We start from the raw sequence: 12,535 nt of genomic DNA on the forward strand, positions 1-12,535 counted from the left end.
TTATCTGAAATAACTACAGCTACTCCTGCTCACTTCCGGTTTCTGTTTGCATGGAATAGTTTTTCCATTCTTTTACAACCAGTCTATATGTTTCTTTACAGGTGAAGTGAGTTTCTTATAGGCAGTATATAGTTTGGTCATGTTTTTAAAATCCATTCAGCCATTGTCTGTTTACATTCAATAATAATATTGATATGTGAGGACTTATTCCTATTGTTTTCTTATTTTCTGGTTGTTTTCTTTATCCTTTGTTCCTTTCTTTCTCTTGTGTTGTTTATCATTGTGGTTCGGTGATTTTCTGTCATAGTAACATTTGAGTTCTTCTTCCTCATTTGTGTGTTTGCACATCCAGTTTTATGACAGTAGCTATCCTTTTGCTTAAGTGTAGTGCTCCTTTAAGCATTTCTTGTAGGGCCAGCCTAATGGTCATGAATTCCTTCAGTTTTTGTTTGTCTGGAAAATACTTTATTTTTCCTTCATTTATGAACAATAACTTTGCTGAATATATTATTCTTGGCTGACAGTTTGTTTTCTTTCAGCCCTTTGAATATATCGTCTTATTTTCTCCTAGCCTGTAAGATTTCTGCTAAGAAATCCACTGTTAGTCTGATAACAGTTTTCTTGTATGTGGCTTGTATCTCTGTCTTTTACTTTTGACAGTTTGACTATAATGTGCCTTGTACAAGACCTTTCTGGTTGTGTATATTTGGGAATCTCTTGTTGACATGGGTAGTTTTCAGCCATCATTTTATTAAATAGTTTTTATATGCCTTTTCTCTTGACCATGTAGAACAACCACGATTCAAAACTTTGGTCACTTTATGATGTTCCATGTGTCACATAGGCTTTATTCATTCTTCTTTATTCTTTATTATTTGTTCTTTTTCTCTCTCTCTCTCTCCCTCCCTCCCTCTCTCTTTTGTCTGACTGTGTTATTTCAAATGACCTCTCTTGAAGTTCTGAAACTTTTTCTCCTGCTTGGTCTAATAATTGTTGAAGATCTTGAATGTATTTTTTTTCATTATTATACTTTAAGTTCTAGGGTACATGTACACAATGTGCAGGTTTGTTACATAGGTATACATGTGCCATGTTGGTTTGTTGCACCCATTAACTCGTCATTTACATTAGGTATTTCTCCTAATGCTATCCCTCCCCCTGTCCCCTCACCCCACAACAGGCCCCCATGTGTGATGTTCCCCGCCCTGTGTCCAAGTGTTCTCATTGTTCAATTCCAACCTATAAGTGAGAACATGCAGTGTTTGGTTTTCTGTCCTTGTGATAGTTTGCTGAGAATGATGGTTTCCAGCTTCATCCATGTCCCTGCAAAGGACATGAACTCATGCTTTTTTATGGCTGCACAGTATTCCATGGTATATATGTGCCACATTTTCTTAATTTAGTCTATCATTGATGGACATTTGGGTTAGTTCCAAGTTTTTGCTATTGTGAATAGTGCCATAATAAACATACATGTGCATGTGTCTTTATAGTAGCATGATTTATAATCCTTTGGGTATATACCCAGTAATGGGATGGCTGGGTCATATGGTACATCTAGTTCTAGATCCTTGAGGAATCGCCAGACTGTTTTCCATAATGGTTGAACTAGTTTACAATCCCACCAACAGTGTAAAAGTGTTCCTATTTCTCCACATCCTCTCCAGCACCTGTTGTTTCCTGACTTTTTAGTGATCGCCATTCTAACTCGTGTGAGATGGTATCTCATTGTGGTTTTGCTTTGCATTTCTGTGATGATCAGTGATGATGAGCATTTTTCACGTGTCTGTTGGCTGCATAAATATCTTCTTTTAAAAAATGTCTGTTCATATCCTTTTCCTGCTTTTTGATGGGGTTGTTTGATTTTTTCTTGTAAATTTGTTTAAGTTCTTTGTAGATTCTGGATATTACCCCTTGGTCAGATAGGTAGATTGCAAAAATTTTCTCCCATTGAATGTATTTTTTATTTTATTAATTGAATTGACTTACGGGATTTCTGTTTGGTTCTTTTCTTAATGATGTCTATCTCTTTAACACATTTCTCGTTCATCTCAAAATTGTTTTTCTGATTTCTTTCTATTGGTTATCTGTGTTCTCTTCTACCTCATTGAGTTTCTTTAATATCATTATTTTCAATTCTGTTTCAGGCATTTCAATAATTTCTTTTTCACTGAAATCTGTTGCTGAAGAATTATTGTGTTCTTTTTGAGGTGTCACATTTCCTTGCTTTTTCATGTTTCTTATGTCCTTATGTCTGTCATCTTGTGTAACAGTCACTTCTCTCAATTTTGTGGATTGGCTTTCATAGAGCAAAACATCTTCCTGAAGATGCTATCTATGATGTTGGTTGGATAGGGCACTTTTTAAATTAAAAAAAAATTTTTTTTTGGTGGAGACAGTGTTTCACTGGGCTTTAACCAAGGCTGGCCTCAAATGTCTGATCTCAAGTGATCCTGCCACCTTCACCACCCAAAGTGCTGGGGTATAGGCATGAGTCACCATGCCTACCCTGGGTTGGGCATTTTAGCTTTGATTCCAGGTGTATGCAGTGGTATATAGCCTCTGTATAATTTTTTTCAGCTATAAACAGTGTCAGTGATGTCCGTCATTTCCTCAACGGCTTAGGCTGTAGTTGCTGGTGGATGCTGCTATGAGGCGTCGCTGAGGACAGAGACCTTGAGTCAGTCCTTGGCCTCATTAGTGACAGCAATGGCTGAGCATGCTTATCCGTGGGCCCCTAGGGGATATATGTGAGCATCAGGATTAGTGAGTCCAGGCAGGCTAATCCTTGGGCCTCTAGGTGGCTTGCTTGAGTGCTGGCCATGGTGCCAGCAGGTAGGTGTGTCCTTGAGCCCCTAGACAGTGTACATGATGTGGGCAATAAAAGTCGCAGTGGTGAAACAACCCACAGGCTCCCAAGTGGCATGCACTGGTGTTGGTAGTGGCTGCAACTGGCTAGCTGAGTTCATCCTCCAGGACCCAGGAAGACTGCACAGATGCCTGTGGTGGTGGATGGGGCAGGATGAGCCCCTGGCCTTTGGGTGTAATGCTTTGGTGCTGGTGGCAGGTTTCTTGGCCTATTGTGAGGTCCCCTGGTGATGTCCACGCATGCCCAAGGCAACTGATGGGGCAAGGTAATCCCCAGGTCCCTGGCTGGCATTTTTGCGCACTGGTTCCAGGCTGAGAGGGCTGGTTCTCAGATCCCCCAGTGGTATGCATGGGCACATGCTGTGGCAAGCAGGGTGGGGAAATCCTCAGGACCCCAAATGGTGTGCCTGGGTGGCATTAGCAGCAATGGCAGTTGGCAGGGAGAGCCTGTCCTCAGGGTGCATGCAACTGTGTGGCAGTCTTGCCACTGGGTAGGATTGAGTTGCTCTCAGTGGCTGTGGCCCCAGGAGAGTGGCTCTCAAGCTCTGGTGAGCACACGCTTCAGCCTCTGGTGGTGGTGACAGATGATGAGAGCTTGTTCTCAGGGCATGTGCAAGTGCACAGTAGCCCTCCTGCTTATGGCGGCAGGGTTGCAGCAATGGCAATGGACTCAGGCATTCTGGGTTTTGGGTACTGCCTGCTTCAACTCTGTTTGTCCCAGAGGCAGCCTCTCCAGTGTGCTGTACCACCCATTCTCCAGCATTTTGAACACTTGAGCGCTAGGGATCCTACCACACTGTTGGACCCAACTAGGACTGCACTTCTGCAGCCCACTGCATAGATGCAGGGGGATGTCAGTGGGGCTCTAGGAGTGGAAAGGTAGGGATGTTGGGCCATACCAGCCTGGCCAACATGGAAAAAGCCCATCACTACTAAAAATACAAAAATTAGCCGGGCGTGGGGGTGCATGCCTGTAGTCCCAGCTACCTGGGAGGCTAAGGCAGAAGAATCACTTGAACCCAGGAGGCAGAGGAAAAAAGGCACTACGCGGCATCTGCTTGGTTCTCACCGTGTGTGTGACTCAGCATGAGCTCTCTCTTTAGAGCAATGCCACTGGTCAGGGCCTGTGAGGGTGGCTCTCCCATGGCTAGGACTGCAGCAATCTATGGTGGGAATGTGGACTTCTGGGGACTTCTCACTTACCCTTTTCCCACACTGGGGAGCCTCTGTGGACTTTATCAATCCTAGTTAGGTCAGCTGCCTCCTTTCCCTTTCCTTCTCTGCCTCAGATGTTTCCTGTTAATTCTCTGCTGAATTCTAGTGTTCCTGATTAGATGATCTATTTGAAATATGATTATCAATTCTCAAATTTGTTTTTTTGTATGTATTGAAAGAGTGCCAGATATCTTTAAGACAGCCATCTTGGAGCCCCCTTTCCTGTCATTTTTTTTTTTAACTCCAATACATCACTTCTGTCAACCATCGCCTGTGTGCTAACATTCTGGAATATACTACACGTCCATATTTTAAAGTCCCAGCAATAAAATTCTGTAAATATTTTTTATACAATTGCTTTTTATATCAATTAAGAGTTAAAATTAAGAGTAGAAAGAAGTGAAGTAAGCATTTATGTGGTCTTTCAGAGTTATAGGATTCCTTTAACCCATGTTCATTTTATGGGTTCAAGTTAGCGTCAGAGGTCAATGGTTTTCAACCCGAAGAACACTGTATTTCTTGGAAAGCAGTTCTGATAGGAATAAATTTTCTTATTTAAAAAAGCCTATTTAGAAACATCTTCACGTCACCTTCATGTTTAATAAATAGTTTTGCTGGATATAAGATTTTTGGTTAACAGTTCTTCATTTAGCTCTTTGAATGTGCTGTCCCAATGCCTTCTGGCCCTAATAGTTCCTAATGATAAGTAGTCAGTTTTTAATTTTAGTGGGGTTCTCTTTACATCATGTATTAGTTTTCTCTTGCTGCTTTTAAGCTTTTCTCTTTATCTTTCAACATTATTACTATGAATGTGATTATAGATTCCCTTGTGTTTATTCTACTTAGAATTAATTGAGCTTGGATGTGTAGACTCATTTGTAATTAAACATTTTTCAGAAAGTTTTCATCCATATTTTTGCTGCTCCTTTTTCTGTTTTCTTTCTAGTGTTCCTAATACTTTAAGTTTTTTAATTCTTTCTTTGGACAGTTGAAATGTACTTGAACCCCTCTAGTAAATTTTACTTCCAGTTTTTGTACTTTTTAACTCTGTAATTTCCACGTGGCTCTTTGTAAAATATTTTCTATCCCTTTGTAGATATTTTCTATTTGATGAAACATTGTCATAATACCTTCCTTTTCTTGTTAGAGAATGGTTTCCTTTAGTTCTTTCAATATATTTATACTGACTGCTTTGTAGTCATTGTCTGCTAAGTCTAACAGCTAGGATTCTCATAAGCTGTTTTTTTTGTTTTTGTTTTTTTATGTTTTTTTTGCCTGCTTTTCTTCTGTGTATGAGTCATACTTTCTTCCTTATTAGAATAACTCACATTTTTATGCTGAAAACTGGGCATTTTAGACACATAATGTAGCAACTCTTAATTTTGATTCTTCTCCTCTTCTTCCTGGGGTATGTTATTATCGTTTGCTTATTTATTTGTTCAGTGATTTGGCTTGATTATTTTACCGAAGCCTATTTCCCCTGTGATGTGGTTTGTATGTTTTTCTTGTGCAAATCTCATGTTGAAATGTAATCCCCATTGTTGGAGGTGGGACCCTGTGGGAGGTGTTTGTGTCACGAGGGCAGATCCTTCTTCTCCATGGAATGGTGCTGTTCTCACAATAGTATATGAGTTCTTGTGAGATCCAGTTGTTCAAAAGTATGCAGCACCTTCCCCCTTTTTTCTCCTGCTCCTGCTCTTGTCATGTAATGTGCCTGTTCTGCTTTACTTTCTGCCATGAGTAAAAGTGCCCTGAGGCCTCCCCAGAAGCCAAGTAGATGCTGGCACTATGCTTGTATAGCCTCTTTTCTTTATAAAGAACCCAGTCTCAGGTATTCCTTTATAGCAACCCAAGAATGGCTCAATACATCCTGCACTGTGAGGCCTCTAATGTTCCTCCAATAAAACAGCCTTGGGCATGCAACAATCACCTCTGGAAGACAGTGGTTTTAGAGGGTCCCCTTTGAGTATGTCGTTTGCTTATTTCTCTATTCACCTGTCTGCCTTCCTTTGTATCACACCAGAGATCAAAGGCTGTTTTGCCAGACACTGCTACTCTTGTACCAAAGGCAGTAGTATAATATCTGAACTATATTACACAACTAAAGGATTCTGCCATAGTTGAAAGATTACCATGCCTAACATTTTAAAGTACAGAGGGAATTTTTAAGAATAAAATAACTGTCTTTTTCCTTTACTTATTGCACTCATCAGATAGCCTTTCTGCTTTTGCAACTTTAAAGTAACTTTCTATCTAAACTGTAAATAGAAGGGGACTAAAATAATTTTGAACATACTTGTCCCAAGTATATTCTAAGCTCACTATACTATATTATTTTGTGGATTACTTTCTAAATGGATAAGTCCTAAAAGTAATAATATCTAGCTAGCTTTACATTTCTAGTAAATATGTTCTAGAGTACAACCAAATATGGGAGGATATTCACGAGAACCTGTGCCCATGTCATAATAACAAGTGGGTACTATTGCTATTAAAGATACACACTTAAACTTTGAAGGAGAAAAATAAATGAGGAATATTAGACTTAAAATATTTTCTTACCAGGGAAACTCTTTGACTGTGTCTTGAATTCATCATTTAATAAGTGTCTTCCCAAAGCACCTCTCAAGCTTTCTATATCAGTCTCTATAGAAATAAATAGATTTAAAAATACTTGGCAAGGTAATCCTTACATAGGAATGTGAGGGGTGTGAGAGAGAGAGAGAAAGTGTGTGTGTATGTATGTGTGTGTATTAATCAGCCTTTTTAATTAATGAATAAAAGTTATAGTGAAATGTCTGAATTGCCAAATCACTAAACATTAGGAGTGTAAGGTCTGTTAGCAATCATATAAGCCTTAGTGTATTGAGGCATAGAGATGTATAGTGATTTGACCAAGACCACATATCGAGGTGATAACAAAGTTGTTGCACAAATTGATGCCTCACAATACTTTAACAGTGCTTTCCCCACACTATGTTATCTCTAATGCAAAATTAAAATATCCTACAGAATTTATGATAATAACATGACTTTAAAGTTTACGTTGAATCACATTCATACCATAGGGATATACCTGGTAAGATGAAACATAACTTTTTTTTTCACCTAGCAACTTGAAAACAATGATCTTCATAATCGCAGGAAATTATTATAGTGCGAAATACTTTGACTCATCCAGAAATATTTTAATGCGATTTTTAGGTTAACTTTAAACTAAGTAAGCATCAGTGATGGAAAATAATAAGATATCTTGTAGATTGAGGAAAACATGCCCTCTTAGGTCCCCTTACCATGTGGACCTCATAGCTTAGGATATGATTAAATTTGCAGAAATACAAGAAGTAAAATTGGGTACTTTTCCATTTGAGTTTTTACATAATTTGACTTTTTTGTTGGATTTGGTAGTCTAACCATGTTTAATAACAGGGAAAATACCTGAAAGTTATTAAAGAGGAATTTATGTTAGAAAGGGTGATTAGGATTGATGAACTAAAGTCAACTACTGGGACTAAAGTTTTGTCAGTGAAACCTAGTTCCAGCAGCACATGTGCCTGCTAGAAACCTGTAAACACTGGAAACTAAAACCAGTTGTTATCTAGACATAATAGATGGATGTCTTTTTATTTTTTGAGAAAGAGTTAAAACATTATTCATGAATAAATGTTAAAATACTTGAAAGTTATTAATGGGAAATTTATATCAGAAAGTAGTGATTAGGAATGTATATCATACTATATAATTTACACATTTACAGTGTTCAATTAAATGGTAGTTTCAATGGTAGGAGGGGACAAACATCCAAACCATATCAAAAACATACTGGAAGAGGGACACACAAATGAAAAGAAGAATATAAAAAGCCACCACTTACAAAGCTAAGAAATAACATAGAAAAAATACACAAAACAATTAGAAGACACCAAATTAACAAGAACAAATTCTTATCTATCAATAACAATCTTGAATGTAAGTGGTTTAAATTCCTGAATTAAAAGACATAGACAGACTGAATTGATAACAAAAAACCAAGAAGCAACTAGGTGATGCCTACAAGAAATTCATTTTACCTGTAAAGACAACATAGACTGACAGCGAATGAATCGAAAAAGATTGTGCACACAAATGGAAACTAAAAGTTCAAAAATAGCTATACTTACAACAGACAAATAGACTTTAAATTTTAGAAAGGAGACAAAAAGATTAGTATATAATGATATAGACATCAATCCAGAGAGAGGATACAACAATTATAAATATATAAAAACTAGCCCTAGATAACCCAGTTCTAAACAGAAATTATTATTAGAGCTAAAGAGAGAAAGAGTCCCCAATACAATAATAGTTAGAAACTTCAACATCCCACTATCAGCACTGGATATCATCTAGACAGAAAATCAACAAAGAAACATTAAACTTAAACTGCACTATATATCAAATGGACCTAACAGACATTTACAGAACATTTCCTGCAACAACTAATGAATACATATTCTCATCATTGCTCTGCCTTTTGGCTAAGATCAAGTACAGAATACACATTCTTCTCATTGGCACATGAAAGATCACATATCAGGCCACAAACAAGTCTAAACAAATATTAAAAAGTCAAAATCATATATCTTCTCAAATTATGGTGAAATAAAACAAGGTATCAATGTGATTGGACTGAAGGATGCAAAGTATTATACCTGGGTGTATCTGTAAGGGTGTTGCCAAAGGAAATTAACAATTGAGTCAGTGGACCAGGAGAGGCAGATCCACCCTCAATCTGGGTGGCCACCACCTAATCAGCTGCCAGTATGGCTAGAATAAAAGCAGGCAGAAGAATATGAAAGACTAAACTGGCTTAGTCTCCCAGCCTACATCTTTTTCCTGTGCTGGATGCTTCCTGCCTGCGAACATCAGACTCAAAGTTCTTCAGCTTTTGGACTCTTGGACCTACAACAGTGGTTTTCCAGGGGCTCTCAGGCCTTCTACTGCACTGTCAGCTTCCCTACTTTTGAGGTTTTGGAAATAGGACTGGCTTCCTTGCTCCTCAGCTTGCAGATGGCCTACTGAGGAACCTCACCTTTTGATCATGTGAGTCAATACTCCTTAATAAACTCCCTTTTGTCTATATATCTATCCTATTAGTTTGGCCCTCTAGAGAATGCTAATACAGATTTTGGTACTGGGAGTGGTTCTAGAGGAACAGAATTTTAAGGATGGAGTTTTTAATTGTCTTTGGGGTTTCGGGGTTGCCTGCTTAATATGATTAGACCCCAAAATGCTAAGGACTTTACTTCTAATAGTATGGAGAACACTGATAGTTCTTGGTGCGAACTGTTTAGAGAATTATGCAAAATAAATGCATTTGATACTCGTGATTCACTGCTCAAAAGACGCAAGGAGTTTAGTAACTCTGCACATAATACCTTTGACCATATGTGAGGAACTAAAGAATGTAATGAAGTTGGTTGGTTGCTCCTAAGTTCATTAGACAATGTGATAAAAGAAAATGAACTCGGGGATTCTATCTCCTGGCTCTAGAAGCACATACTGACCTCAAATCTTCTAAGATTACCCTGAGAGTCTTATCTCCTGTAGACAAAAAAAAAAAAAAAAAGAAATTGTGGAAAATCAGACACAAGCTCTTATCCTGTGAGTGGTTGACCTGCAACAAAAGGTGCATGCACAGCCTCACCAGTTATCTACTATTAAAGTGAAGACATTGATTAGAAAAGAATGGGACCATGCAACTTAAAATGGGGACATGTGGGAGGACCCTGATGAAGCTGGAGGCACTGAGCTCCTAAATTCTGATGAGACTTTTTGGGTGGAGGAAACAGCCTCCCCAGTCCAAGTGGTGGCGACATCCCCTCCCCAATCTACAACCCACGCTGCCATCAGCCTTTCCACATTTGCTGAGGAAATTAACCCTGCACTGCCTGAGGTAACAGTGATGGCCTCCCTTGGGGAATATGCCAGGCAAGACAATGCTGATTTTCCTCAGGACCCACCCCCAACACCCTTGATCGCTTCTAGACCTATAATTAGGCTAAGTCCTGGCAGACCCCTAGAGGTGAGGTTCAAAGTGTAACCCACATGGAAGTGCACTACACTCCAAAAGAACTGCTTGAGTTTCTAATTTATTTAAGCAGAAATCTGGAGTGCAGGCATGATAATGAATAGTAAGGGTGTAGGATAATAGTGGAAGGAACATAAAGTTGGAACAGCTTAATTTATTGATTTAGGCCCACTAAGCAGGAATTCTCCATTTAATGTTGCAGCTTGGGGAGTTAAAAAAGGTTCTAATAGTTTATTTGCTTGGTTAGCTGAAATATGGATTAAAAGATGGCCCACTGCAAGCAAGCTGGAAATGCCTGATTTCTCTTGGTTTAATGTAGAGGAAAAGGCTAAGGCTAAGGGAGATCAGGATGCTAGAGTGGATTAGTCACTTTAGACCTATTTATTCCAGCTGGGAGGGTGCAGAAGACATACCCTTGACCAATACTTTGTGAAATAGATTTGTGAGGGCAGCACCTGCATCCTTGAAGAGCTCTGTGATTGCTCTTCTCTGTATGCCAGATCTCACAGTGGGAACCACAGTCACTCAACTATAAAATTTAAATGCAATGGGAATAATTGGATCCCAAGGTGGCAGGGGCCAAGCAGTAGCACTCAACCATCAAAGCCAAGGTGGGCACAGTTACTGCAATGGACAGCAGAGGCAAAGCAGCAATCAGAATAGTCTGACTCATGTAGAGCTCTGGCATTGGCTAATTAATCACGGTGTTTCTAGAAGTTAAATTGATAGGAAGCCCACTGCATTCTTACTTAATTTATATAAGCAGAAAAGTTCCAGGTTGAGTGGACAAAAGACTAATTTGAATTATAAAAACAGAATCATGGAGCCTCAACCAATTTCCAGACTTGAGCCAGTTTACAGACCCAGAACCCCTTGAATGAAGGAAAGGCTGGGTCCCTTTGAGGAAGGACCCCACTACACTACCAACAGTTTATGCTGTTAATCTTTCCCCAAGAAGACCTCCAGCCTTTTACTAGGGTAAAGATCTTCAATCTTTCCCCAAGAAGACCTCCAGCCTTTTACTAGGGTAACTGTGCATAGGGGAAAGGGAAATAATCAGAACTTTCAGGGACTACTGGTCACTAGCTCTGAGCTGACATTGATTCTGGAGGACTCAAAATGTTATTTTGATCCTCCAGTTAAGGTAGGGGCTTATGGAGGTCAGGTAATTAATGGAGTTTTAGCTCAGATCCAACTTAGAATGTGGGTCCTTGGACTCATCCCATGCTCATTTCCCCAGTGCCAGAAAGCATAATTGACACAGACATACTTAGCACCTGGCAGAACCCCCACATTGGCTCCCTGACTGGTAAAGTGAGAGCTGTTATGGTGGGAAAGGCCAAATGGAAGCCATTAGAACTGTCTCTACCTAGAAAAGTCATAAATCAAAAATAATATCGCATCCCTAGAAAAATTGCAGAGATCAGTGCCACCATCAAGGACTTGAAAGATGTAGGGGTGGTGACTCCCATCACATCCCTGTTCAACTCTCCCATTTGGCTGTGTAGAAGACAGGTGGATCTTGGAGAATGACGGTGGATTATCGTAAGCTTAACAAAGTGGTTACTCCAACTGCAGCTGCTGTATCAGATGTGGATTCATTGCTTGAGCAAATTAACACATCTGATATGGTATGTGGCCACTGACTTGGCAAATGCCTTTTGTTCCATTCCTGTCCATAAGGCCCACCAGAAGCAATTTGCCTTCAGTGGGCAAGGCCAGCAATATACCTCTACTGTACTACCTCAGGGATATATCAACTCTCCAGCTTTGTGTCATAATCTCGTTTGGAGAGATCTTGTTCGCTTTCCCTTCCACAAGATGTCACACTGGTCCATTACATAGATGCCATAATGCTGATTCATCCAGTGAGTGAGAAGCAGCAAACACACTGGACTTATTGGTGAGATATTTGCCTGCCAGAGGATGGGAAATAAATCCAATTAGAATTCAGGGATCTTTTACTTCAGTAAAATTTCTAGGGGTCCAGTGGTGTGGGGCCTGTCAAGATATTCCTTCTAAGGTGAAGGATAAGTTGCTGCATTTGGCCCTTCCTACAACCAAGAAAGAGGCACGACCCCTAGTGGGCCTATTTGGATTTTGGAGGCAACCATTCCTCATTTTGGCATGTTACTTTGGCCCATTTATCCAGGGACCCAAAAGGCTGCCAGTTTTGAGTGGGGTCCAGAACAGGAGAAGGCTCTGCAACAGGTCCAGGGTGCATTGCAAGCTGCTCTGCCATTTGGGTCATATGACACAGCATACCCAATGGTGCTGTCAGTGGCAGATAGGGATGCTCTTTGGAGACACTGGCAGGCCCCCATAGGTGAATCACAGTGGAGCCCTCTAGGATTTTGGAGCAAGGCCCTGCCATCTTCTGCA

The 12,535-nt window shown here is 39.8% G+C and overlaps 1 protein-coding gene and 1 long non-coding RNA gene across 2 annotated transcripts in view; one reads left to right on the top strand and one right to left on the bottom strand.

Annotated features, from left to right (window-relative positions):
* CCDC7 (coiled-coil domain containing 7) overlaps window positions 1-12,535 on the bottom strand; it is a 408,075-nt gene that overhangs the window by 45,786 nt on the left and 349,754 nt on the right. The window contains exon 31 of the mRNA XM_031652409.1: window positions 6,646-6,729. Coding sequence (XP_031508269.1) covers window positions 6,646-6,729 — 84 coding nt within the window. The remainder of the gene's footprint in view (window positions 1-6,645; window positions 6,730-12,535) is intronic.
* The window catches only part of LOC108587568, a 73,577-nt gene that overhangs the window by 2,456 nt on the left and 58,586 nt on the right, over window positions 1-12,535 (top strand). The window lies entirely within an intron of this gene.

The sequence above is a fragment of the Papio anubis genome, chromosome 11 (genome assembly GCF_008728515.1).
Source record: "Papio anubis isolate 15944 chromosome 11, Panubis1.0, whole genome shotgun sequence".
In the NCBI taxonomy this organism is placed as follows: domain Eukaryota; kingdom Metazoa; phylum Chordata; class Mammalia; order Primates; family Cercopithecidae; genus Papio; species Papio anubis.